The 25,806-nt window shown below is 44.4% G+C and overlaps 1 protein-coding gene across 1 annotated transcript; it reads right to left on the bottom strand.

Annotated features, from left to right (window-relative positions):
• Positions 1 to 489: 489 nt before the first annotated feature.
• On the bottom strand, positions 490 to 24,256 carry LOC139202364 (1-phosphatidylinositol 4,5-bisphosphate phosphodiesterase gamma-1-like). Its single transcript, XM_070831817.1, has 32 exons — positions 23,962 to 24,256; positions 15,466 to 15,615; positions 14,868 to 14,961; positions 13,173 to 13,220; positions 11,878 to 11,962; positions 11,680 to 11,760; positions 11,254 to 11,288; positions 10,859 to 10,931; positions 10,677 to 10,772; positions 10,459 to 10,577; positions 9,834 to 9,919; positions 9,624 to 9,744; positions 9,260 to 9,428; positions 8,803 to 8,922; positions 8,594 to 8,701; positions 8,296 to 8,480; positions 7,498 to 7,698; positions 7,281 to 7,400; positions 7,012 to 7,195; positions 6,298 to 6,375; positions 5,746 to 5,849; positions 5,561 to 5,657; positions 5,399 to 5,465; positions 5,028 to 5,194; positions 4,459 to 4,555; positions 3,928 to 4,152; positions 2,576 to 2,721; positions 2,367 to 2,481; positions 2,093 to 2,254; positions 1,231 to 1,319; positions 938 to 1,122; positions 490 to 853 (listed from the first exon to the last, which is right to left on the bottom strand). The coding sequence occupies exons 1-32, from the start codon at positions 24,221 to 24,223 to the stop codon at positions 793 to 795; spliced, it is 3,930 nt and encodes a 1,309-aa protein (XP_070687918.1). The 5' UTR covers positions 24,224 to 24,256; the 3' UTR covers positions 490 to 792.
• Positions 24,257 to 25,806: the final 1,550 nt, after the last annotated feature.

The raw sequence follows: 25,806 nt of genomic DNA, 5'->3' as shown, positions 1-25,806 counted from the left end.
GTCGTCCGAGTTAAATCAGACAAATTATTTCTAAGCACTTTCTGAATTTTCTGAATTTGATGGCATTAATGCTTTGTTGCGGTGGAAGTTGGCCAGAAGAACATTTGATAATTAGCTGAGATTCACTTCATCAAAGTATCTAACACGTCACCAGATCCACCCAGCATGATTACCACCGCAACTAATGATCATTTTGTCGATTAACTAATTGTTTGGTCCATAAAATGTTAGAAAAGAGGACATAAAATGCTTGATAATATTCCCTAAAGTGCAAGGTTTTCAGTCCAAAACCCAAAATCTATCAATTTATGATCCCAGAACATGAATAAAAGCAGCAAATCCTCACAAGTGACGAGCTGGAATCAGTAAATGTGTAGTATTTTTGCTTAAATAAATGATTTTACCGATCAGTCGATTAATATCAATTAATCAGCCAATGGTTTCAGCTCTAATCAAACCTCAGAAATCTGTCCCCTCTCCTGCTTCTACTGTTTCCATGAAATCATCAGAAGAAATTAATTTGCTCTTAATGTGTTTCAGCCTGAAGTCCATGATTGTTTTTGTAGCTTAGTTTTGTGAGGTTATTTTTAGTCCATGAGATGTTTGTGTTTGTCAGTTTTTCCTTCGAAGCCTCGCGTTTTATTGTGAAGGAGCACGTTTTTTCTTTTGTTTCCAGTTCTAAATGGATTGCACATCACTGCAGTGGAGAACCGGCCTCGGGTTGTCCCTCTGGACAGCATCTGCCAGGCACCGTTAGTGTTGCAGGTGAGCGCTCTCTGGTGGACGGGAGGATTAGCTGCGCTTTGCTGCCACCTGCTGCCTCAGTTTCTCCCTCCTCTTCTTCTCCACCAGCCTGCAGGAGCAGAGAGGTGTTTAATGAGTGTGTGTGAGCGGTTATGTTGTGTTTATGGACACTTGTTACTGTGCGATCCGTCACCTGCGGTTTCGAGCCTCCACCAGCTCGCTCAGCTGATCCTGAGCCGCTCTGAGCTCCTCCAGACTCTGCTGGTAGCTGAGGTCCCCTGAGCCCGACCTCTCCAGGAGGGACACCTGGTTCGACAGCTCGCTGGTTCGATCCCGGAGCCTCTGGATGGACATGTACAGGTTCTCGTCGTCTTCCTCCTGCGGCCACAGTGAGAATCGTAAGTTACAGCTTGTGGATGGAAGTGTCAGTGTGATCGTTTAGCATACTTGTAAATAATATAATATGGAACTTATAATGATGACAACCTTTGCATTGACGATCTCTATGTGGACCAGAAGTGATGCCAACTCCAGTTCTTCACTGTAGCTGTTTTTCAGAGGGACGCTCCTGTAGCCTGACAATCAGCACAATACAAATAAATACTTAATAACAAGCTCAAGCTTTGGTGTCAGATCAACAGGACCCAGGTTTAAAGATACCACAGTTATCCTTTAAAGCATTTTGAGATCAAAATCTCCTCAGTCTGCAGCCATTGTAGCCCATTTAAAGCTGCAATATATTCTTGTATTGTTGTCTGTAGGGATCCTCTAATCTCTAATGTTATCAGAGATAGAGCTGTAAGATCCTGCTGTTATATCCACCAGACTCCATTAACAAAAACAGTAATTTAATATTGCAGAACACGGGGATTGCTGGTCTACCGCTGCCTCATTCAGTTAGTTAGCTTGTGCTATAATGTGTTACACAAATATTGTTGAAAATGAGCTAATCAAGGCAACAGTAGACCAGCAACTCCCATCTTTTGCATGGTAAAATGACTGTTTTTGTCAGTGGAGTCTGGTGGCTTTGAAGAGAGCGATATAACGGCTGTTAAAACATCTTGAAGGTCTTTCTTAGTAGGGATCCTTTCCTTAATGCTGTCAGACACTCCGAATAACACAAACACTTTTAGTGGACGTGCTTTGATGATTTGAAGATTACATAACGGCCATTGCAGCTCGTTTTACTGGACTAATTCCAAAACTTTTTGTACCTACACAACATTTTGAAACAAAAATGTGTACAAACAGGATCCAGGGATTAAAAAGACTAGAGATCCTTAAACCACGACATCGGTGTTTAATGCAAACAGGGATTTTGCGATGGCGTCAGTTTCCCCACATTCACCTGTTCGTAGCAGACGGACTGGGTAGGTGGCCTGTGCCAGGAAGTTAGGATCACTGAACATGTCCTCCTCGTAGACAGTGAAGCGTAGGAAGGAGAAGGTGGGGTTGTGGACGTCGAACACGAACTGCTTCTGCACCCACACGGGATTGAGACCATTATCAGCTGGGAGGGTCAGGAGGAAGAGACGGTCAGTGGAGATGCTTTAACGTGACGATAAATCAAGGATATATCGAGGTTTCACAGCACTGTGGCAGCGAGGCAGCAGCCGTCTTACCTACAACATCTGTCTTGCACTTGTAGCCGTCGTAATCCGCTCCACAGATCTCCACCTCCACAAAGGGACAGACGATGCTGCGGCCATTTTTGGGCAGGTGACGGGCTCCCAGCACCTGATACGGTAAGAACAGGGGAAACAATACAGAAAATGTCATGCCTGTCTTTTTTTTTTCTGTTCGGTTCTCTCTATTATCAGCCTGTCCTGACCTGTAACTGGATGGTGATTGGCTCCACGTGGAGGGTGTCCTTGTCGAAAGGGTCAAAGGTGTCGTCCCTCATGATGTCAGGCTGAGGAACGAAACCGCTGCCACCTCCAAGCATGAACAAGGCCTGGTTCAGCTGCATGGGTTTATCTACACACACACACACAGAGTCACTCTCTTATTCATTCAAAAAGCATATTTTTCATCACCAAGACAGGAAGTATTGATGCACTCAGCTGCTCCTCTTCACCTGGGAAAATGAGACGTTTTCGTATTTACAAACGGGAAATTGTTGCTCAACCTTTCTGAGTTAGAGCACCATAACACCCAGTGATGCCTCCTCATCACATCTGTCATCACAGTGACCAACTGACTGTTTGAATATAATAATCTGTCCAAAGAGGTAAAATAATTCTGCCATACAAGAAAAAACACACTCAGATTATTCATCGGGGTGCAACTTCTATCAGTGCAACATGATTAGCACATAACAGTCAATCAGACTTTAGAATTGTAATAGAAGTAATACACAAATGAACAAAATATAATACAATGTGCATCACATAATGAAACATCCCCCCCCCCCCCCCCCCCCCCCCCACACACACACACACCTCCCCTTAAAACAATAAATGACTTAGTATTTAATAAAGCATTCAATAAAAAGAATAATCCGAGGAAGCCAATTCATAAGTCTCATCAATTTGTAATTAGGAAACACTAGAGCTCCACAGGAGCTCCACACAAGCACACTGAGATAAAAAGTGAGTAGAAAGTAAATAAAAGAGCACCAGGTAATAAATTAATAAAAGGAGATGAGACTCATTGAAATGAGTAGAACTAGAAATAAAAGGTAGGATATTAAAATAAAGAGATACCAAGAAGTAAAATAGCAAAAAAAAAAACATATTGGAAAAGTAAGTCTCGAATTTGCTTTTAAAAATATGAAACACTTTATTGCAGCCACTGGAAACTGGTGGCAAAATGTGATGATAAACTGTCAAGGATGCAGTTAATTTAAGAGTGTTCAGGATATTGAAACGTGTCAATCCTCTGGTTAGCAAGTTAAGCTGCTTAAACACAAGTTCCAAGTTTGGGAACTCATGATATCTCAATTTGGAGCTGAAATGACTTGCTGCTGTTAAGCATTAATAGAAAGAAAACCTGGCGTCTTCAGTTTATTTTTCCTCTTTTCTTTCTCGTTTTACTTTCTTCATCTCAGATATAATGAAATACCTGCAGCATTAATTTGCCATGTCTGTCTACACAGATCACTCCTACAGAGATCCAGGCACAGGTTGCTCTCTTATAACACCCACACACATGCGTCCACAACATGCACGTCTGCACACTGACCTGGGGTCTGGAAGTTGAGCGCGACCAGCTGGGAGCCACAGAGCCACATGGGCAGCGGGTCGTAGTTGGACGAGTCCAGCCTCTGTCCCCGGGGGTAGACTCTGGAGAGCTGACGGCGGTTGTACTGCAGGAAGCGTTTCCCTTTGCTGCGCGTCGCAAACTTCTCTGCCTTCGTCTCTGGGAAGGAGGACATGTCCCGGTAACACGCCCTCTCCGTCCCGATCTCTGGAAGAGCGGGAAATAAAAAAAAATTTAAAAGTGGTCTTGAAATACATCTGCACAGTGATATTCTCTCTCTATCTGCGCCCATGGGCTGGATGCTACTTGTGTTTTTAATGTATTTATCTTAATATCATCATTATAAGTAGTCGTACTGTGAGCATTGCACTTAAAAAATTAAAAAGAAATGTTATCACTAATATTATTATTCTAAATTCCATTGTTCCTTTCATGCCCAAGTAAAAAACACTGGCCAACATAATAAAAAGATGACTAAAGACAGCTGAAACAAGAGCATGAGAAGTTCCTTACTGTCCTCGTTGAAGGGGACAGGTCTGCAGTAGACCACCAGCTCGGACAGCTCCACCGCGATCTTCTTCCTCCTCTCCATTTGCTTTTCCTCCTGCATCTGTTACCATGGAGATAAGACAACCGTGCTGTTAAGCCAGAGTTCCTCACAAATATTGGTTTTAAGTGAACAGCAAGTTTTAACATTAGTTCAAAATTTATTGAAGAAACTGTTATTAAAGAAACTTTTTCTGATGGCAACACTTCAGCAGCCATTTATTATAAAATCAAAAATGTGTAGATTAAAGGATAACTGGTATTTTTTTTTTTTTAAATCTGGGTCTATTTTTACATATTCTGGTTTCAAGATGACTGTCAGATACAAGAAGTTTTGGAACTGGTCAAACAGATCGGCTCAGCCAACGTAATTCACCAAACTTCTGCAAAGTAAAATTACTGTTTTTGTCAATGAAATCTGGTGACTGATGAGACGGCTGCTTCTGGTTAAACAAAAAGGATCAAACCCATAACATGTAAAAACAGGTTAAAAATACCAGTTATCTTTAAATCTAAACAACTTCTGCCGCACTGACCCGTGCATCGGCGTTCTGCGTGGCCTCTCGGACCTTGCTGACCCAGCCGGTTAGGTCCTCCAGACTGTCGGCTGCCACGTCCAGGGTCTGAACCGGGTGAGAGGACAGGTGCTGGGAGTGGATGGTGAACACGTAGGGCCGCGAGTTCTTCCCGTCTTTATGCACCACTGGACAGACGGAGGGAGGGAGGGAGGGAGGGAGAGGTGGAGCGCCACAGTGAGTTTTATGTGAGAAAACAAAACACTGATCTGGCTTAAACTGCATCACTGAAATGAGTTGACATGCTTACGTGTGTCAAGCCAATGAGAGATCTAAGAAAATCTGGTTTAACTAAATGAAAGTTATCACCTGTGTTTGTTTAAGGGACTCACCTACTTGACAGGTGGGTACATCAATGAAACCCTTAAGGAATGTACCCAGAGGACTGTTCTCTGTGGACTGACACAACAGAATAATAGATTATTCATGGATTATTAATCGACCACACACTCCATCCAGAAGAACTCCATCGAGGAGCTGCGCTCAGAACTCACTGCTTCATCCAGCTCTCTGGTGGGAGAGCTGGGAACCTCCTCCACGTAGTTAGCAGGAAACCACAGCTGCTTCTTCCCTCCATAATCGCCTCGCCACCTGAGGACGGCACACAGGTTTACAACAAGCCGCTCTTGGCGTGAAGGACACCGCGGATTTGGTCACGTGTGCTCAGAGAGTCTCTCACCAGCCGCCTTCCTGCTTGTCCACGCTGAGGATGAGCGCCTGCTTGGGGAAACAGAGCTCGTCTTCTCTCTGAGCTCGATAGTCATACAGAGCTTTGACGGTGCACTGAAACACACAGCAGCAAGAAACACCTTCAGGCTCCTTCAGTTACTGTGTTAAGATATTCCTTTATTAGTCCCGTCAGTCTACATCTGTCGTATGAAATGTGCTTTATAAATATACTTAATGTTTCCATTTCTGTATAAACAAAATAATAAGATTTTCTTTGCAGCAGTTTTCTCATCTTTCTTTTTTCTCTCCATCACCTTCTTCCTAATTTCTTCTTTTTCCTCTCCCTGTAATCTGACAGCACAAATTGAAGATACAAAATGTTTAACCAACATGGACACTAGACTCTTCTGCATTCACATGACAAAGTTGAGCACAAATATTTACTGGACTTTGTACATGTTGTGCTGCTACTGGCTCAGGTTGTGTACTTCCTTTGCTGCATGAATGAATGAATAATGAATCTAATATAATATATATGACAAACTGGCGGTCTCTCACGTACCCGTGCTGTGGGCATCTTATTGGCCTCCACGTAGAAATGAGGAGTGCGGACCTCGTACAGAGCCCCGTAGTCGAGCTCCTGAGAAGCCAACAACAAATAATGGTTAATGGTTGTATGGATCCAAAGATGTTTCTGAATTTGTATATATTTTTTATACATTTTGTGGAACATGGTGATCTGACAAGGGGACCACTGATTATTAATTCATCCTCTTGTATATTGTGGAATCATTTCCGTCGACATACAGTGAGCCTATTTAAAAATCTAATCTTTAGAGACGTGACGTGGATTTTACCTTCTGCAACATTATTGCTGCATCATAATTCACTCCAAGGTGGAGACGGACTAAAAAAAAGTCTGCACTGCATCATCAGGCAGCAATGATTTAACTCTGGAAGTCATTTTTAATTGTGAAATTGTGACTAAATTAATTGATTTTGTGAAATCAAGTCTTTTATCAAACAAAAACAACTGATTTAGAGACACTGAGTTATGGAAAATAGTTTTTTTCTTTATGACTGGATGATTAATTGGAGAGGAACAATCAACATGTTAATCTGAACTGAAAATAAGATGATTTCAGGTTAATTTAGATGACTTCCATATCAAAAATACAAAAGTGCATGGAAACTATTGGCTCCCTGGAAGGTGGGAAAAATAAAGCACTGTGACTAAAATGTTTTCATGTCTTCAGCTGAGATATGTCGGACTCACCGTGGTGCCCATCCGGTCCAGAGTGTCCTCGTTGATGGGGTACCGGAGCCTCATCTTGCGGTACAGAGGATGTTTCTCATAATAGCTCACAAGGTCGACCAGACTCTCAAACTCTGCCGAGCTGCCCAACATGAAGAGACGCCCTTCCTGCTGGATGCGACAATGTTTGATCTTTCCTTCCGCCCTGCATTCAGATGAACACCGACAGAGACCGTTTAATACAGTTTAGTTTACGTTGTTGTCGTTGTGACCGTCCCATCAGCACGTACCTGAAGGAGATGGCGTAGGAGTTGTGTTCGCTGCGTTTTCGCACTAAGAAAGCTCCGTCTCTGGGAACACGCATGAGCATGTGTTCGGCCTGGACACGGGACAGACTGGAGTGGAACCACCTGGAGAACACACAGTTTTAATCAGTTGACTATCATCTTCTCCTCCACTCTCACACACAGCTAAAGAGAGAGTGTGACCTAGGCATCGCTCACTCACTCTCGGCTCTCGTGTGCGTTGGGCTGAGGTACGGGGCTGCCCAGCCTCATCTCGAACTCGTTGCAGCGCAGAGGCGTGTCTCTGTAGTGGCAGATGAGGCGGTAGAGGCTGTCAAACACCAAGTTGTCGGTCAGGTAGAAGCGGGTGGAGCCAGACTCCTGACGGGAATGGATTCTACAGTGCTGCACTCGACCGGAGCGCCTGGAGGAGGAAGAACCGGAGCGAATTAGTATGTTGATCTTAATAAAAAGTAAAAATAAAAAGTAATGCATGTTTAATCAGTTCTAGTCTGCAGCCTGCCACAGTTTTATATGTATTATTTGCTCAAACGTCACCCACATGGATTTGAAAACAGACCTATAAATGCGGCTGTACTTCTGATCACGTCTTGCAGCCCTTCAACTTATGAGCCCATGACTGACATTTCTTATCCGGGTCACATGATGACAGCTAAACCATCTCCATGGCAACTGAGCAACCCCATCCGCTCAGCCAAAGGCCACAAAATTGGGGTAGAATAGGGTCAGATGCAGTGGACGACTTATGGCTCATTTGATCTAGTTTTGTATTGACATTTTACACATACAGTGTAAGTTATTATTTGTCAAACACTAATACTAATAACAATAACTTTATATTATTATTATTATTATCTATAATGCAGTTTCAACTCTCTCCATCACTATCTTAAGAATGAATTAACTTATCTTACATCCCCTTTAACTCATGTCTTATTCCTATTCCTTTCTTTTCTCCACTGATAGAATCAAAGACAGGCAGCCGCCTGGTGTTACCGACCAGAATGAGAGGGTGTAGTCCCCGACAAACGTCTCACTCTCCCGAACCAGGAAGGTGCCGTCTTTGGCCCCGCCCTCGCAGTACTCCTGCAGGAGCTTCTCAGCCACCTGCCGGCCGTCTCGACCTCCACCGAGCTTCCCGTGGAACCAGCGCTCCGCACAGTGCTGCTCGTTGTTGTTACACTCCTGATGATTCACAGCAAAGGGTGAGGAAACAGAAAACGGCATCATCTTCATCTGATCAATGCTTTCTTTTTCCTTACAAGCTGTCAATCAGCAGCACCAACACCATCATCTACCTCTTTTCCTTCCTCGTCCTCCTCCTCATCAGCTGTCTGGTAGTGAGACGTCTCCTCTGAGTAGTAAATCTTATTACTGGTCAGGACAAAATAGTGTGGAGTCCACGTCTGCGGGGGTCACAGAAAAACCCACCTCAGTCACACCATACGGTACACGGACTGTTCCTTTTAATGCATTATCTCACACCCTAACATGCAGACATACGCACATGGTCGATGGGGTCTTCGAGGTAAAGGATGCCGTTCTTCAGAGAGTTGCTGAGGTCGTTCTCGGAGTAGCTGGCCGAGGTCACCTCTTCATAGAGCGTGCCTTCCACCAGCTTCTTGTGCTGAGACACAAGTGGGAAAACATGAGACACGCTAGCAACACCTCTGACCGACGCTCTTTGTTCTTAGGTCAAAGATCTTTATTGAGGACACTGCAAATTCAGATTGGGTTCCTACGAGGGGAGCTGGTTGGTTGTAGGCCACCTTACAGCGAAACTAGAGAAGAGCTGCATCCTAATTCAGTGCCTGGGTCATTTTAAGGACAGGTAGGTAACCCTCAAACCCAGGCTGAGCCTCTCCAGGTGACCTTATCTACCCTGATGCTTCTCAAACACACAAGTGAAACTAAGCACACTTGTCACCACATCCACCACCAACACAACAGGTGTGTGTTTTTACCTTGATGAGGATCTTCCTGCGGAGCTGGTAGGGTGAGGGAAGCTCCTCTGCGTTGTTGTCGACCGGCTTGGTGAGCAGCAGATCTCCAAACACCTTCTTAAAGTGTGTGGCCATGTTCCTCTGCTGGACCACGCTGCAGTGGTCCTCGATGGACAAGATCACAGGATACCTGCACGAACACAACAGCAGGTAGGTTAACGATCATCACGATCGTCTCTGGAAGAGGTACAACATCTGTTTGTAGTCTGCAAGTCGTTCCAACAACATCAACACTGACGGAGACTTGACTTTAAAAACCAAACCAAAGTGTTTGCTGACATGAAGCTTGAAACCTTTGCAGTGAATTCCCTCTTAATCCACCTACTCAGATGTGACGAAGGCGTGTTCTTTGATGGTGTGCAGCACATCCAGGAATTTGATCTTGGAGGTCAAAGTGTGGCCGTGGTAGATGATCGGCAGGTCATCGGGTCCATCCCAGCAGTCCACTGAGATCACAAAGCACAGACAGATGATCCCCACGCCGAAACACAAATCTGAAGCCGCCGTTTAATTTAAAAATGACGGAGAGTCTTACGTTCAATGCAGCGGCAGCCCATCCTCAGGCAGCGGGCGTAGGCTTCTAGAGATGATTCACTGGAAAACTGGTCCCCTGTCAGGTAGCTGAAAGAACAAGACCATGGAAACAAGGTCATAAGAGCAGCGGCACTCAGGGAAAGAAATAATACCTATAATAAATAATAAACAGGGGAAATGTTTGATTTTTTTGTATTTATTTTTATTTATGTGCATTTAAAGGCTGCAATGTGTCCGTTACTGATTAATGCAGCTGTCGGTTATTTATTCTTCACGCGTTTTTCAAACAACTGTAAAAAACCCAAAAATATGCAATTGATAATAATATGGAACAGACAAACACAGCAAATCCTCACATTTGAAAACCTAGCATCAGACATCTCTGCTTAACCGACGTCTTAAAATTATCAGTCGATTTAGTCAAAATTTGTGTTGAATTTTCAGCATCAAGTGCATAATGACACATCATCTTTGTCTGCACCCCTATCGTTTCTGGACAAGGGGGGTGCAGACTTAGATTTTAAAATTCCGAGTGTTTAAATCCAAAATAATTTCCCTAAAACTCCTGCCACTTCAACTACTAGACCTTCTCATACAGTTTATCCCTGAGACTTATTGAGACTTACGTGTTGTGTGAGGAGGAGATCCAATACTGAGACAGCGGCTTTTTCATGTCGTCAGGAACGACCGATGAAAGTCGAGGGTCGTATATAGAATTCTCTTTAGAGAACAAGAACGTCAGGAACTAGAAACATAAAGTAACACGATCGGACCGTAAAGCAACGAAAAGTCTCCAGATTATTTCTCTTTTTGTGCACGTGCCAGCGTCCTTTCGGTGTTTTACCTCATCAAGTTGTAGCATGGGCTCAGGCTGCGGTCCACCCCTCATGTACCCCATGAGGAACTCCCTGACACGACTCAGATCCGACGCCCAGGAGTCCTGAGACGAGACGAGTCGGATAAAGAAGTGAGCACAAAGCAGTTTTTTAGAGAGCACTTCTGTGTTGTGCTGAATTTGCTCAGTACCTTCTGGTCCATCTGTAAAAACTTCTGGAAGTCGTAGAGGGAGATCTGACAAAGCTCTGGTCTGTCAACATTCCTACAAATGCAACGATATTCAACACAGCAGAGGAGTGAAAGTTAAAGAAGAGTTCAACTAAATGAGAGGAGACATGATGCGTTTACATACAAATCTGTCTGTGCACCAACTTTATTACTACGTCAACTGTAATTATGTCATTATTTTAGGTTAATGTCCTGCAGCGTTAAGAAAATGTTTCACGTTGCTATTTAAGTGGCTGAAAATGAAGTTACGTGTGTTTTACAGACAAACTGGACAGGTGACAGTGGGCAACAGTGGAGGACGTGAAGACAAAAGGTGTGGACACTGAGGAGGAGGCAGAGGAGGTGGAGGGACTCACCGCAGAGGGAAGGAGAGCTCCAGCTGCTCAATAATCTGGGAACAAAAGGGGAGGATCCAGGTGACAGACAGGTGGGAGGAAGCCAGGGGAAGAATAAATAGTAAAGGACAAAGTGAGCGTGCATCGAGCGTCAAATACAGCACTGAAATGAAAGTACCAAAAACTTTACTCTTCCACGATGGAAGGACTAAAATTTCTCCTCAACCACTAATTCCAGTGACTCCTATCTGATGGCTGCTTGTGTTGCAACATTCACACTCTTTGGCAACATCGTTTTTGAAATGTTCCCACCAACAATAATAATAAAGCTGATAACAATAAAGCCCTTTAATTGAAAGTATGAAAGTAAAGGATTTGAGTACTTTTTCCACAGCGGCAGCATGAGTGTGTGTGTGTGTTTGTCTGCAAACCCAAACGGACACTCACACTCTTCTGAGAGTCAAACATCAGCGTTCTGTAGAGCTGTGCGAAGTTGGGGTACGACAGATCGCTCCGGGCCTCCACCTCCTGTGTGAACAGGGAGGATGCCGGTTAGTGTGACACGAAACGGAGCCGTTGGTGGAGAAACACAAGACTTTAAAATGAATTTTAAGCGGGCTTATCGGGCTTTTATTCTGCTCTGACCTGCAGTTTGTCTTTGAGAAAGCGCATGTTGGGGACTCTGTAGTTGATCTGAGGCAGCAGAGCTTTCACATCCTTCACTGTGATGCTGAAACAGAAGCACAACAGGAAAAAGTACATGAGAAGCATTAAAGTACAGTCTATCCGAACACGAACTGTATATGTTTTCACCAGGAGATGGCGCTGCGTGGCTGGAACAGCTGATGTCAGTGTCAAGATTTTAGATTTTACATTTCCAGGCTGACAGCGAGGTTCAGAGGGGATGAGTAGAAGGTGGCGCGTCTAATTCCTGGATTTATACACCTACTATCGGTTCAACACTTCACAAATATATAGTATATTTGCTAACAATCATTCATTAATAGCTTTTCATCCATCCTGTCTTAAAGGTTTAGTTTAAAGCTTGACTTTTAAACCAACAGAGTCCTTAAACGGCTCCGAAAACACGGAGGTATGAACATTTATAATTCCATGACACCTGGGAAAAATCCACCAGCTGTTAAACATTATGTGATATGATGAAAAGCTGCAGAACAGCTAACAAATGGACCTCGTGATGAGATTTTAATCAGGTGTTAAACTAAGTTTTGAACAATAAAACCATCTGTATGTGCTCGTATGTGCTTCTGTGGACTCGCTGATGTCTTTACCTGTACTTTTTTTTTTTCTAGGACAAACAGCACATGGATAATCACTTTTACTGATTAACAAAACACATGCAACCATCAGCCGCTGGACGCAGAATGAGGAAGGAAGCAAGAAAAGCAGGTAGAAAAAGGAAAAATATCCAGGTCGATGCTCTGAGGCAGAAAGGATCTTCTGGGGTCAACGACCGCTGTGGCTGCCAGGTCTGATCCGTCTCTCCACCCACTTCCCTCTGTCTAGCTACTGTTACTGTTACTATTTTCACAGGAGACAGGAAGTTGCCCGCTCCCAGCCCAACGCATCACTTCCTGCTGCTTATCAGGCGGTGGCAGTCTGTTTGTCCTGGAGCGGCTTCCACCCAAACACAAGGCTGGACTTACTAATGTGAGCACGGCTGAGAGAAGTGTGTGTGTGTGTGTGTGTGTGTGTGTGTGAGATATGTGGAGCCTCGGGTGTGGATGTGTGCATCAGGCTGTGGAGGTTAAGGTCAGGGCAGATCCCTGACGGGGGAGTAACACACTCTTTGATGACATCTGGTTCTGGTTTCACCTCCACGTTCCACCTGCTGCGACCGAGCGGCCAACAAGCATCCATCACAGGCCGCTGTGAAGCCTGCGACCGGGTGTTGACGTGTTTGCGGCAAAGTCACCCACCTGCCCTCGTGGCTCCTGTCCATGACTTCAAACTGTTTCCTCAGCCACCTACAGAGGGAGGGATGGAGAGAGAAAACATGAGACTGAGAGAGCGATTATTACAAGAATCTAAATTAAAAAAGGAAAATCACACGTTTCCTGGATGAGTTGTTGCACCACAAGAAGACTGAGAATAAGATTTACTGAGTAATGTGTTTGACTAAAACAAAGAACTTTAAATTTCACTAGTTTCTTCGGCAGTGATAAGACCCCCTAAAGGACTGTTTCCTAGTGGGTAAGGAGTTTTAAAACAGTTGTTGAAGACTCAAATTAAAGGCTTCTGTTCTCACACTTCACATATGCAGTTTACTATGATAATCCTATGATACTCTGACAATGACGACATGTTGTTTATAAAATTAGAAAGATAATTATCTGATTTATAAGTGGCAAACGTTTAATTTGTCGGCTGTGATGAAAAAAAAAAGTTAGCTTTAAAGAATCGGTTGACTAACAGATCCTCTCCAGTTGTAAAAACATAGGAATAAAGAAACAGCATAGCAAGTAACTCCTAGTATTAATCGAATATTTAATGACCATACTAATTAATTATCATTACTATTAATTAATAGAAGATAACATTAAAGATCAGACTGTTATTTCAGCCAAACACGACCCTGTTAGAACACTTAGTTTAGCTTGATGTTTTAAAGTCTGTCAGGAAGAGGACTCTTCAGTGAGTTCAGCCAATATAAAGCTATCTCGGGTAACAACCGGCTGCATTTGCTGGATTTTAAACTTCTCCAAATACAACAGAGAGCAGAACAGAGCCGATAACGTGAGCTTAAAACTCAGACAGCATCACATTCACACTACAGTACATCATAGTTCCTTACACAAAAGGGAGGAGAATTCAAGGTAGATACTCAGAGTGTCAACTGTGTCTTTTATTTGTCAAACCTCCCATTCATCTGATGAATCTACTCCCTAAAGAGTTTACACAACTGTCATAAAGAGACAAAATTAGCCATTTCATTTCCTCCGACCATTTCCAAACATACATAGCGCTCACGTTATGTCAACACCTAAACTCTCCTACACGTCCTCACAACCTCTCTCTGTTCTCCTGCTCACACCACAGAGGCCAAAACTGCCTCCGCACATTCAGCCGGAGTAAATATTTTCATCCCAAAGCTAATATTTGCCTTCTCCTCTGACCAGCACCTCCTTCTCTCCTCCAGGAAGCTTCTTCTTTTGATGCAACCACTTGGTACCACTATGTCACGCATGCAGACGATGCAGGCAAATAAAAAGGCAAATAAATTACTCAGTGATGCACGTTAGTGACTAATCACCACATTTCTACTTTGGCTATATGAAGTGAAATATCTGTATCTATGTTCTGAATTTGAGAAGATGAATGAGATTGACCATAGGATTCATTTTAGTGGTTATATAATGTGATATAATGTGTCCAAAACTTAACAATATTCAGTTTACAATCATTAGAGACAAGAAAACCAACAAATATTGATGTTTGAGTGGATTTTTTGGGGCAAAATGTTTGTTTTTTCTATTTTTCAACAACTCTAAATAATCAACTAATTGTTTAAAAGTGACGTTTGTAGCCTGCTGCTGGTACTGAAAGTCCACAGGTGATGAGTTATCATCAGTGGGGTCCTTTGGACAAGTGCATGAATACATCGAACAGGTCACCTGTCTATCTGTTGTGGTGCGGGGGCTCTCTGGGTGTCAATCATCAGCCAGTTGAGACCAGTGATCCACATGTTGACCTCCTCCTCGCTGAAGGCTGCAGAGACACAAAGAAACATGACACAGGGGAGAAACTTTGGCAGCTCATTTAAAGGCCAATTCAAATTTATTGGAGCTTGGGTCTTGATTTTGTAGTTCTCTTATTTCTTTATATTAGTTACGAGAACATGGAGCAGACGTCAGTGCAAGAAAGGTAGCTATCTATATTATCTAAACCACTTTATTCGGAGGTAAAATCAGCAGGAAAACTAAAATAAAATAAGATCAACTACAATGTTATCATTACTGAGAGAAGTAATAACTCAGACTGCACCACTTCTCACAAACAAAAATCTAAATTTGAGCTGCTTAGATATAAAAGGTCTAATTAGTGGAAATATGTTCTGGGAAAGTGATAAACTGAGAGATGCAGAATAACAAGCAGCAGAAGGTCTGAATCCAATCTGAGTCAAATGAAATGGGGATGCAGTGTGACCTTTAACAGACAGGACTTACAGTTAGTGCACACAAACACACACACACACAGTTTATACACACTGACCAGCCACGCTGAGCGTCCTGAGGCGAAACTCCAGCCCGAAGAGCACGATGAAGCAGTGGCTGGAGTCCAGTTTACGGGCCTCCTCCGGGTAGCGCTCAAAATCACGGGATCCCTTCCCCAAGCGCAGCTCCCGGATCTCTCGTATGTCAACTGGAGGAGGGAGGAAGGGAGGACAGCGTTGCATGAACACAACTATGCACAACCGTAAATCACAGTTTGGCACGTTGTTCGTTTCCCTGACAAACACAGAAAATCTGCTGCCGGAGAGCTCGACAAATGCGCCGTGTGTCCAGAGAGGCCAAAAACAGGCGCACTAAACATTTCAGCTGTCTGTGGCAGGATGCTCGAAAAGCCTGCAGAGGTTTTTTAGCAGCAGCAGCCAAACAAACAGTCACTTCATGCAACTTTTCCTCCACATTTATTACTAGAAAGAATCCCTTTAGGTGGTAAAACAACTGCATTCGAACCCTAAAAGACCAAAATGGGGAGCAGAAAATGCTGCTTAAGCTCCTCAGTCTGCTCTTGCATTAATGATAAAGGGTTTTAGAGACATAGTTGTACACATCTTTTAAAATAAACATGCTAAACATGCTCTTACAGTCAGAGCTGGAAACAACCCACTTATCATAAAGTCATCAGTGATTGTCCACTGAACCATGTTAAAGGTCCCATATTCTGCTCTTTTTGCAGAAATTAGTAAAGTTATTAAGGAACGGCATGTTTTTAACACCTTTTAAGTGTCTATACTGGATGAGTGAGGATTTTTAAAGCTTTTCAAGGGAGAATTGTCTAAATGCAGCTGACTGCATGTTGGAGATAACCTGTGTTAAAGCTAACAAATCAAACAGAAAAAACGTTAAAGGTTCAAATCTGCACTTAAGGCAGGTTTTGTCCACTTATTTCTGCATTTAAATCAATGAATTCATGAATGAACAGTTACTGAAGGGCGATACTGCACCAGAAGGGTTAACGGAGTGGCCGAGTCAGGCTCCTGACCGCAGAGCATGATGTAAACTCTGGACTCTACTTTGACACTTGCAGCAGGCGACACACCCACAAAGAAAACCTCGGCTTATTGACATAGCAGATGTCTTGTGCAAACACACATAAACACACACTCATGGATGCTCTGGCATTCACACGCCAAACACAGGACTACTGTAGCACACACACACACACACAATTAAACTGAGTGACTATAAGCCCGGATACTTTTGTCCACCACAGAGAAACTTCAGCCAACTGAAAACAGAAATAAAAGTAGAGAAGACTTTTTTCCCATTTGGGAAATGGTTACCGGTCAGTTTTAGAGTTGGTTCTAAGGTTTTACTGATCACTTTTACTGATCATCAAGCACTGCATGGCTGTGTTCCCCGGCTCAAGGCTTCAGGTGACCTGGACCCCCCAGCTCTGGATCTGAGCTCACAGAATCAGCAGCATCTTCTGAATCTTATTGGTTTCACTATCACTGTCACTGCTCTTATCTCACCTCATATCCTGATCTGTTTCTAATCATGTAAAGTACTTTGTAACTTGCTGCATAAATTCAGTTTATTATTACTATTATTTGATATGAGGTAATCTGCCCAACAGGGGACACGGAGGAAGGAACAACTCAAGCCTGTTGCCATCCTCAGCAGGCTGTATACAATCCTGAACCAAACAGCCGAGAGGAGAAATCTGGTTCCTATCTGAGCCTCCTGCACATGGAGATGACAGGGAGCACGTTTGGCATAAGATTAAGAGAGAGGCCCATTATCTTCAGATGGAAACGTGTCCAGGGGTTCAGCACACGTAACTGAATCTGTTCATAGATGGCCTGCTCTGTTTTTTTTTTAAGGACAATAATGCATGAATAAAAATCTCATGATATCACTGATTATATTTTTCTTACCATCAACAAAGCCCAATAAAAAAAGCGAAACCAAAACTGAACTGATCCTACTAGAAAGCAAACACTGTGTGCCTATCAAAGCCTGATGTGTCGTCTTCTTCTGTGCCACAGAGCTCCATTGTTGTCCAAAAACTATTAAAAGCACATCAATGAGCCGCGCTGTTGCGCTGGATGATGTGTTCCTTCATTACGACAAACACACACACTGTAGTTTATTTTGACTCAATCCCACACACACTGTCCTGTTTCCCCAAAATACCCATCAGAGCAACAAATGTGTATTCATCCACCGCTGAAAATAGTCCCCACCAAATGCACTATTTCCTCCTGCTTGAGTAAGTTTGTTTAAAACTACCATGATGCGCTGCCTGTTGCAGGAAATTACTGAGCCTTTTTTCATTTCACCTCCTGTTCTTGTCATTTCAAACCCAAAATACGTAAAAGATACGCCCCTGGTTTAAAAACGTTTCTTGGCAAGCTGCCGTTTTCAAGGGCAACAACTAAAAAAAAGCAGGTTTTGTTAAATCAAAAGTGGTTTTGTAGAGAAAAATGTGTATTAAAAAAAGTTTCATTGCAGTTTTTCAGCACTCCTACTGGTGTCAGGCAGTTTCAAACATTATCCAACCATAAAAAAATAAAAGCTTTTAGTGCTTCAAAGTGCTGCACAGTCAAAACTGACCTTCCAAACTATTAAAAAACACCCAAACCCTGATATTTGTTTTTCTCTGGTCTTTCATTTTATTACTTCCTGCCATGAAGCCTGGACGTTGGACAATAAGGCAAACAGATGCAGCGCTCGCCAAACGTCACACTTCGCTCACCATGATTGTGTGAACACAAACACACACCCTGCCTGTCTCACTGCACAACACACACACACACTGATAGGTACAGAGCGCTCACACACACACACACACACACACACACACACACACAGAGCATGATTCCTCCCACTGCGGCCTTTAATCCAGGTCCAGGCTGTAAACATGGTTGTGATAAAGACACACACACACACAGAAGTGCTTTGAAGAACGGTCAGATGTAAACTTTGATGAGCATAACAGGAGGGAGAGGTGAGGGGAATCACACAGCGGGCCAACTGGAGATACATCAGAGTATGAGATACTGTCAACAGTCTCATAGAAATAAACAGCAAAGAAAAGACACGGCCGTCTATTATGGGACAGGACGTAATGGTGTTCCTCCATCATCAGCCTTTCTTTTCTCAGTCTCTGTGCTCGGACTGAATGAAAGTTCCTGAACGCACCACGAGCTGCGTGCACTGCTGACCTGAAACCACCAGCCGTTGATAATTGCAGTGCGCTTCTCCAGTGAAACAAACTGTTCCTGGTACAGCTGCTGACATCACTCCCTGCCAGATGGCCGAAGTCTGCTTGGAGATTATAAATTAGAGGGAGGCAAACGATGGGAGACCAGAGCGAAACGCAAGCAAGAGCGCAGGCTATGAAATGGATAAACGAATGGATGGATGGGATGCTGGTTGACAAGTGGTGAAGTTGAGTTGGTGATAAATAACAGGGGGGGGGGGGGGTCGGCACAGAGCCTGGCGGACGGTTTCAACAACTAGAGTCGACTCTAAACCCGGACTGGAGCCGTCACACGATGTAATGCCCAGTTCCATTGTTAGATTTCTGGGTGTATGAAAATCTGAGCCTTTAAAAAAATGGCCGTGCTGCTAATTTATGCAAATCCTCAAAAACAATCTACATACCTCAAAACATCTCATGCAAATAATGTCAGTAATGAAGGACCAACATTTAGAGATTGACAATTGTCAATTTGAATATTGTATAACTCAAATGAATGGAAACCAATGGCTGGCTGTGAGGGAGAACTGACGGGGTCCTTAAAGAAGATGGAAGACTATTGTTAGTTGGTCAGTAGTCTTAACATCCTGCTGTATGTGTATATCTGAATAAAGAAATCCATTGTGAAAGAAATGAATACTGACATGAAATAAGTTTAAATACATTACACTTAAATAAGTACACTTAAAAGTAATTTACATTAAAACTTTTAGTTTTACCAAACTAGGGTTTATTTTTATATGTTTGCCACACAAGTTGTTTTAAATCTTTATGTTTTCAGCATTGTTTAACTAAGCCCTAGTTAGTCTTGCATAGCCAGACCTCTCTCCTCATTTCAGGTCTGGAGAAAAAAAAAGGTCCGGCTGATCATCACTGTGTTATTGGAGGAAAAAAAACGCTCTGGCTTGTTTGTATTTCTGTAAACTAGTCCAGTTGTCGTGGGCGGTGCGACGTCCAGGATACAGATGCAGCGATCTTGCAAAACAGTGACTTTTACTGGTAAAAAAAACCCAACTGATTATCAGTGTGAGTCCAGCCGACGTAGCTTTTGTGGAACATGATTAAACCTACGTCACAGAAGCTCGTGTGAAGTGAAACAGACAACAGCAGCTTGTGGATGAGCCTCTGGAAAAGCTGGACCTGATGTCGGTCACGGCCATCGTCGGTCACAAGATGAGCCAAACCAACTGAGACTCCGACATCGATCCATTCCACTTCACATGATCCTCTGTGATGTCGGTTTAATGATCAAGTAATGTTTGTCTTATGTAAAAGTTGCTGTTTCACATAGAGGCTTTGGTCAACTATTTCAGTCAGAATTCTCCTCCTCTTCCATTATCTGCGTCTTTCTGTTTTCAATGGCCGGCTTATATCCACAGCGTTCATCCCATGAGTCAGACCGAGCTTTGGTTAACCCTAATCATGCTTTTGGTTCCTCCTTATTGGAGCAAACCACCCCGAGTATCTCAGACCTCCAGCGCCTCATTTGTGGTCCCTGCTTCCTGCAGAAGATGCTGGACCTTTTGTTTTCCTGCAGCTAGTCAGTCCTTCAATCTGAGACAGGAAGCGAGACACTCCCCGATAACCCCACACTTCCTGTGCCTGCGGATTTAATACCTCCACTGTTTGCCAAAGCGCTCATCTCAAAGAAAAACACTGATTTCAAGTTAGTGTGTGTGTGTGTGTGTGTGTGTGTGTGTGTGTAGCAAAGCTGAGGGAGAAACTTCATTTTAAAGCAAACAGTAGAAAATCAGGCCGCAAAAACAAAGGAAGGAAAAGCAGGAGAGAAGGGGGAGGCGAGAGGAGACAGCGAAGGGGTCACTTAGTGGACTCAGAGGAGACCGAAGCATCAGATGAATTAACCTTGAAAGTCAAAAAGAAAGTGACAGAAAATATACAGAGAAAGTGAAACAGGAGGTCAGAGAAAATCTTGAAAATGAGAAGGGTGTTTAGGTGGGAGCGTGGGGGAAGGAAATTGGCGAAGGACAGCTGGAAGAGGAAAAAAGAGAGGTGTGGGAGGAGGAGGAGGAGGAGGAGGAGGGAGAAAAGCGGGTAGCTGAGAGATAGAGCTGTGGGAGATAAAGTGAAGGAGAGACCCGCTGAGTTCCTGGAATGTACTGGTGGGTTTGTCCAGAGGGAGGTTGTTTGTAAAGGGGCGTTTGTGGGTTATGAAAGTGTGTGTGAGTGTGTGTGTGTGTGTGTGTGTGTGTGTGTGTGTGTGTATGTGTGTGGAGGTCTGGTCTGATTGAGCAGTGTTCGTCGTGGTTTCATGAGCGCTCAGACTCCTAGCTGTTGTCCCTTGGATTAGCAAAGGCGCCGTTTCTGTGGTTTATGATTATGGATAAATAATTGACGAGGCTGCCTGAGCAGAAACAACACCTACATGTGTGCAGCGGCCATTAGTCTCCGAAGGGAAGGGGGGGGGTTACCGGAGATGGAAAAGAAGAGAAAACTGCAGAGAGCTGATCGCACTGTAACTATAAAACATGTACAAAAGAGAAAAACCTTCACCAGCTTGACAACACATGCAGAAGCACGCTGCACCTCAGAGCTGCAGCCATTAGATGGCAACTATTAAATCAATAGCCAACGATTTTGTAGTATCAATGAGTCATTCTAGTTTCTTTACATCTCTGTGACAGTAAACTGAAAGTCTTTGGGTTGTGGACAACACAAGACATCTGTGAGCCTGTTTTTCACCATTTCCTGCCGTTTAAGAGCAAAACAACTGGTCGATCCAGTGAGAAGATGATTAACGGATTAATCAATAATGAAAATGATCAACCCTACTGCTAATACAGACGTAATGCTGCAAATACAAAACAATGAATGAATAACCAACGAGATAAGATAGAGGCTGTGCTCGTACAACAAAGCTCAGTTAGCTGAAAGCTGGAAACAAACTCCCCTGTGTCCCCTGGAGACTTTCTTTGTCTTGTTCTGTGTAACCTTTTAATGTTTGCATTTCTTTATGTACATATATGTGCTGTCAAACTGGCCTCAAAGGGGTTTTTCTTCTAATTGCATGTGTCTCCTGAAGTTATGGCGGAAAGAATCACCTTCGGCAGGATGATGGAAAACCAAACCTGACAAGACTTCTCAGAAAACTTCTAAAAACTTCTTTCTGTCTCATAAAGAACGAGTCCCTTTTTTTTCCTCTTTTTTTACAGTGTGCTACCATAAAGTCTGAGAGTTAGAATAACACATGGCAGACAGAAGGAAACTCTATCATGCCAGTTGTGAATGCCATAAGTTTTCTCAGTGCTAACAGACACTGTAACAAATCCTCCCCCAGGCCACAAAATCCAGGGCACAGACAATAGCCTCCACACCCCAGACAGGCAGAGCGCTGCTGCAGCAGGCCGACAACAACAGCCCGCTGCTTTAAGTACACCACTGCCACTTGACTCCACTCCAGCAGGCTGCCTCGCCACTTCAGCCCACAGCCCGTCAGTCAGTCAGGTAGACAGACAGACAGACAGACAGACGGGAAGTCTGGGGCCGGGCCGAGGATCCATGTGGCAGCAGCCTGCATGCTATACTGTCTGGAGAGTTACTGCGAGGCCGACACGGAGGAAGCAGAGGTCGCAGGGTCGGGATGTGTCTGTCCGCCGAGGAGGCCGCGACAGCTCCTCAGCTGCTGGTCCGGGTCAGGATGAGAGGGGAGGGAGGGAGGAGGGGGGGGGGCAGCCAACCACAGCAACGTGTCACATGCAGGGATACTCATTGGTGCACCTTTACAGCAGGCACGTGCAGAAGAAAGACCAAAACGCACCAGCAAACGTTTTTAAAAAAGGGTAAATTCACCAAAATTACAAAAACACACGTCTTTCTTCCAAGCACATGTGGTATCCAGCCATGGAGAGGCATTCAGGGACCAACAAAAATCAAACCTTCCTGTATAACAACACACCTCTACTGGGAAGTGAGTCTTTTTATCATCTACGTTTGATAAAGCGGATCCCGACCAGGGGTCAGCAGACACTTCTGTTACATCCACACTTTCCTTTTTACAGATATTTCACTAATATTTTGCTTTTCATCCCTTGTGAAACGACAACATCTCCTGGGTTACAACAAAGTCTGCACCAACCTGTTCTAAAGGTTCATCCTCCACAACGTTGGGAACCACCACTTTGAAACAAGCACACACAGAAGAGGAAACCGTCCCTGGTGCTCGATTTCTGCGTTTGTCAGCATGTTCTGAGAAACGTGAGCCTCAGCTGACATTTCAGCATCATCTGATACAGAATCTGTGATGGGCACACGATGTAGATGATGTGAAGAAGTGTGACAGTGTCCAGTGTGTGTGACTGAAACACAACAGGGACGCAGCGCAGGGAGTTAAAGCTGAGGCCCTTTCACACCAACATGTAACAGCTCCTGACCCCTGGACTGCAGCGTAGTTCATTCGTTTCTTATCTGGTAGTTTTGAGTGTCGGTGCTTTTGCATCTACTTCATAACTGTTTTCTGTTTCTTTAAAGTCATTTTGCATCTATTTGTGGTTGTTCGGTGCCTTCATAAGGTTGTTGTGCATCTTTCTGTGGCTGTTTTGTGTCGGGCTGCACAGAATAGTTTGAAATCGTTGACATTCGATTATTAAAGGATGGATGTGTACAGTGTTTCTGCACAGTTGCAAATAAAGATCAGGCGTCTCAGCTACCAAGTGGTCGGCCAATGAGGATCACATTACAAAGGTCCAATTCGACATTTCTCTGCCATGTTTCTGAACGATGAGCAGTCCCCAATATTGTCGTATTGCACTATTATAGATTGTTGAAGTCGTTACTAAAAAAAGAAAAGAAAAAGATCATGTATCTACATTCAAACTTACAATGTATAAATGGCAGTGCAGCCGTAGTTTTGAGAGACTGTTTTGCATCTTCATTGACACTTGGCTTGTGCTTGTGCTCCTTTGGGGTCTAAGTTTGATGCCGAACTCTCAGGTGCTGCTTCAAAACGTGCAGCTGAACTTCAGTATGTCTGCAGATGGAGAGAAGCCGTCTGCTGTCTGAACCTTCCTGCCTCAACAGATCCACTCTGTCACTGATTTTATTCTAAAAACCACAAAATATTACAGGACGACGGTTAAACATCCATCTGTTGGATTGGATTTGGTTGGCAGATGCTGATATTATAGATCAGGACTTCTCTACTTTTAACTGGGCGCCTCCCAAACAAGGGATGTTAACAGTTAATACTGTAACACAGGGGCCCGAGGGCTCTGGGGGCTCACACACAAATCAGATCATGCTTTTAAAGGCAGTACTCACGTTCTCCTTCTATCTTGTCAGGGTTTCGGCTCCACACTATCTGCCGAGTGTCCTGCTTTATCTGGAAGGTTCTCCTCTCAGGCCGCTGGGACTTCTTCTGGTAGAAGATGGTCATCACCGTCCCCATCTCCAGGCTGTGGAGGATCCGAGGACCGGCCTCCGTCCAGTCCAGCATCCTGGAGGCTGTGACCGGACCGGCTGCCCCGCCGGCGGCCTCCTCGGCACAGCCATTGAGGCAGCCACTGAACCTGGCTGCACACATCTTCACTGCATAGCTACGAGGAAACCTTGCAGAAATCTGTACTGGTGTCTGGACGAGGATGTTGTCCTTTACTCGCTCACTGAGAGCAGCAGTTATCCAACATGTCCAAACGACTGGTGCAGAGAGGAAACCTTGTTATGGACCCAAACTGTTCCAGTCTCTGCAGACTGTGTCATCAAACCAATTCCACATTAAAACACAAGCTAAAAGACGTCAGGGCTGAAACACTGAAATGTCTGAGATGTGAATGATCCTCTGGTCCTCTGGAGGGGGAGTGGATCCCTGTCTTATCCTTTCCAGATGCTTCTGGCAGCAAACCAGCGAAATCCACTCGGGGTGAGCTCTCATCACCGCTGGACTCAGGTTTCCACCCGCTGCCTGTCCTCCTGCTGCTCCTTCGGTCCAGAGGCTTCACATCCAGCCTGGAGGATCCGCCGCCTGCTGCTCCTGCTCCTGCTGGGGCGGCGAACAAGATGTGGCAGCAGTGCTCCGGTCCTGGCTTTGGGTAGATGGAGCCAAAGACGCCGAGTTAGTTGTAATGAGGAGGTGGGAGCTGCAGGGCTGCGGAGAGGAGGACGGGCTGCAGCGGGCACTCTGTGGCGGCGGCGCGGGGAAGGAAGGACGCGCGGACGGCAGAGCACGGAGGAGCGGCCGCGGAGAGAACCGTGTGCGCTCCCATCCGAGGAACCATTCTGCTCTGCCCTCACACAGAGGACAGCACACGGCCGACAAGGTGCTTTATCCTACGCAGGCTCCAGTTTGCTGGCGGTGGGAGCGTTAATTGTCCCAGTTCCTCCTGGATCTCCCTCTGCCTGCCCGCCTGCGCGTCCTCGCAGCTCCAACGCCAGAGGTCTTGAGAGGAAATTAGGGCTAGCAGACCGGAAAAGCTTGATCCGATTTTTTTTCCTCCCTTTCTGTGCTGTAGTATATCTGGGGGAGGATGAGGGGAGTGGAGGGAGAGCCGTGGCGGGGAGCCGGAGAAGGAGAGGAGGCAGAGAGCAGAGCGACCTCCGCGGGTCTCCAGGAGATCTGCAGCTGTGGAGGAAGGAAAGAAGAGAGAGGGAGGGAGGAAGGGAGGGAGGGAGGGATGGTGTTAAAATCCACGTTTAACACTGCGGGTGAGTCAACAGGTCAAGTGGGATCAAACTGCAAAGGTCACCGACATGTCAGAGCCATCAGCTGCAGCTACTGATCCTACTACAGGTCCTCTGTCTTATTTTGTCTGCCAGGTGACATTTCCAGGGCACGAGGAGGAGAAGAAGAAGAAGAAAGAGAAGAAGAAGAAGATAGAAATAAGAAAAATAAAAGTCTAAACTGAAGATCTTGATTTGTTTCTATTGGTTTGCTTTTTGTCAGACTGCTAAATAAATAAATAAATAATGATCCAGTAACCAGAGACCTGAAAAAAACAGAAAGTGAATATGTTGAATGATGAAGCCATATTTTTTTCAAACTAATCAATAATCCCAGAGGACATAGATTCATAAACACACAAATCTGAGACTGTGGATCTCCTCCAAATAAGATTAATTCTTGTCATCAGCTTGTTTATTTATTTCTTTAGTCAATGACTATACTTAAGA

Source organism: Pempheris klunzingeri, chromosome 6 (genome assembly GCF_042242105.1).
Source record: "Pempheris klunzingeri isolate RE-2024b chromosome 6, fPemKlu1.hap1, whole genome shotgun sequence".
Lineage (NCBI taxonomy): Eukaryota > Metazoa > Chordata > Actinopteri > Acropomatiformes > Pempheridae > Pempheris > Pempheris klunzingeri.
The sequence above is the reverse complement of the archived record's forward strand: the minus strand, read 5'-3'. Positions and strand labels throughout refer to the sequence as shown.

Bases quoted from the DNA above. Each gene is read 5' to 3' on its own strand.
- LOC139202364 (XM_070831817.1), bottom strand. From the start codon at position 24,223: ATGTGTGCAGCCAGGTTCAGTGGCTGCCTCAATGGCTGTGCCGAGGAG. The intron at 15,616-23,961 runs GTGAGTACTGCC...TCCCTCCTCCAG, and splicing joins TGACAAGATAGAAGGAGAAC to TTGACATACGAGAGATCCGG. The intron at 4,556-5,027 runs GTCAGTGCGGCA...CCATGGTAACAG, and splicing joins CGCAGAACGCCGATGCACGG to ATGCAGGAGGAAAAGCAAAT.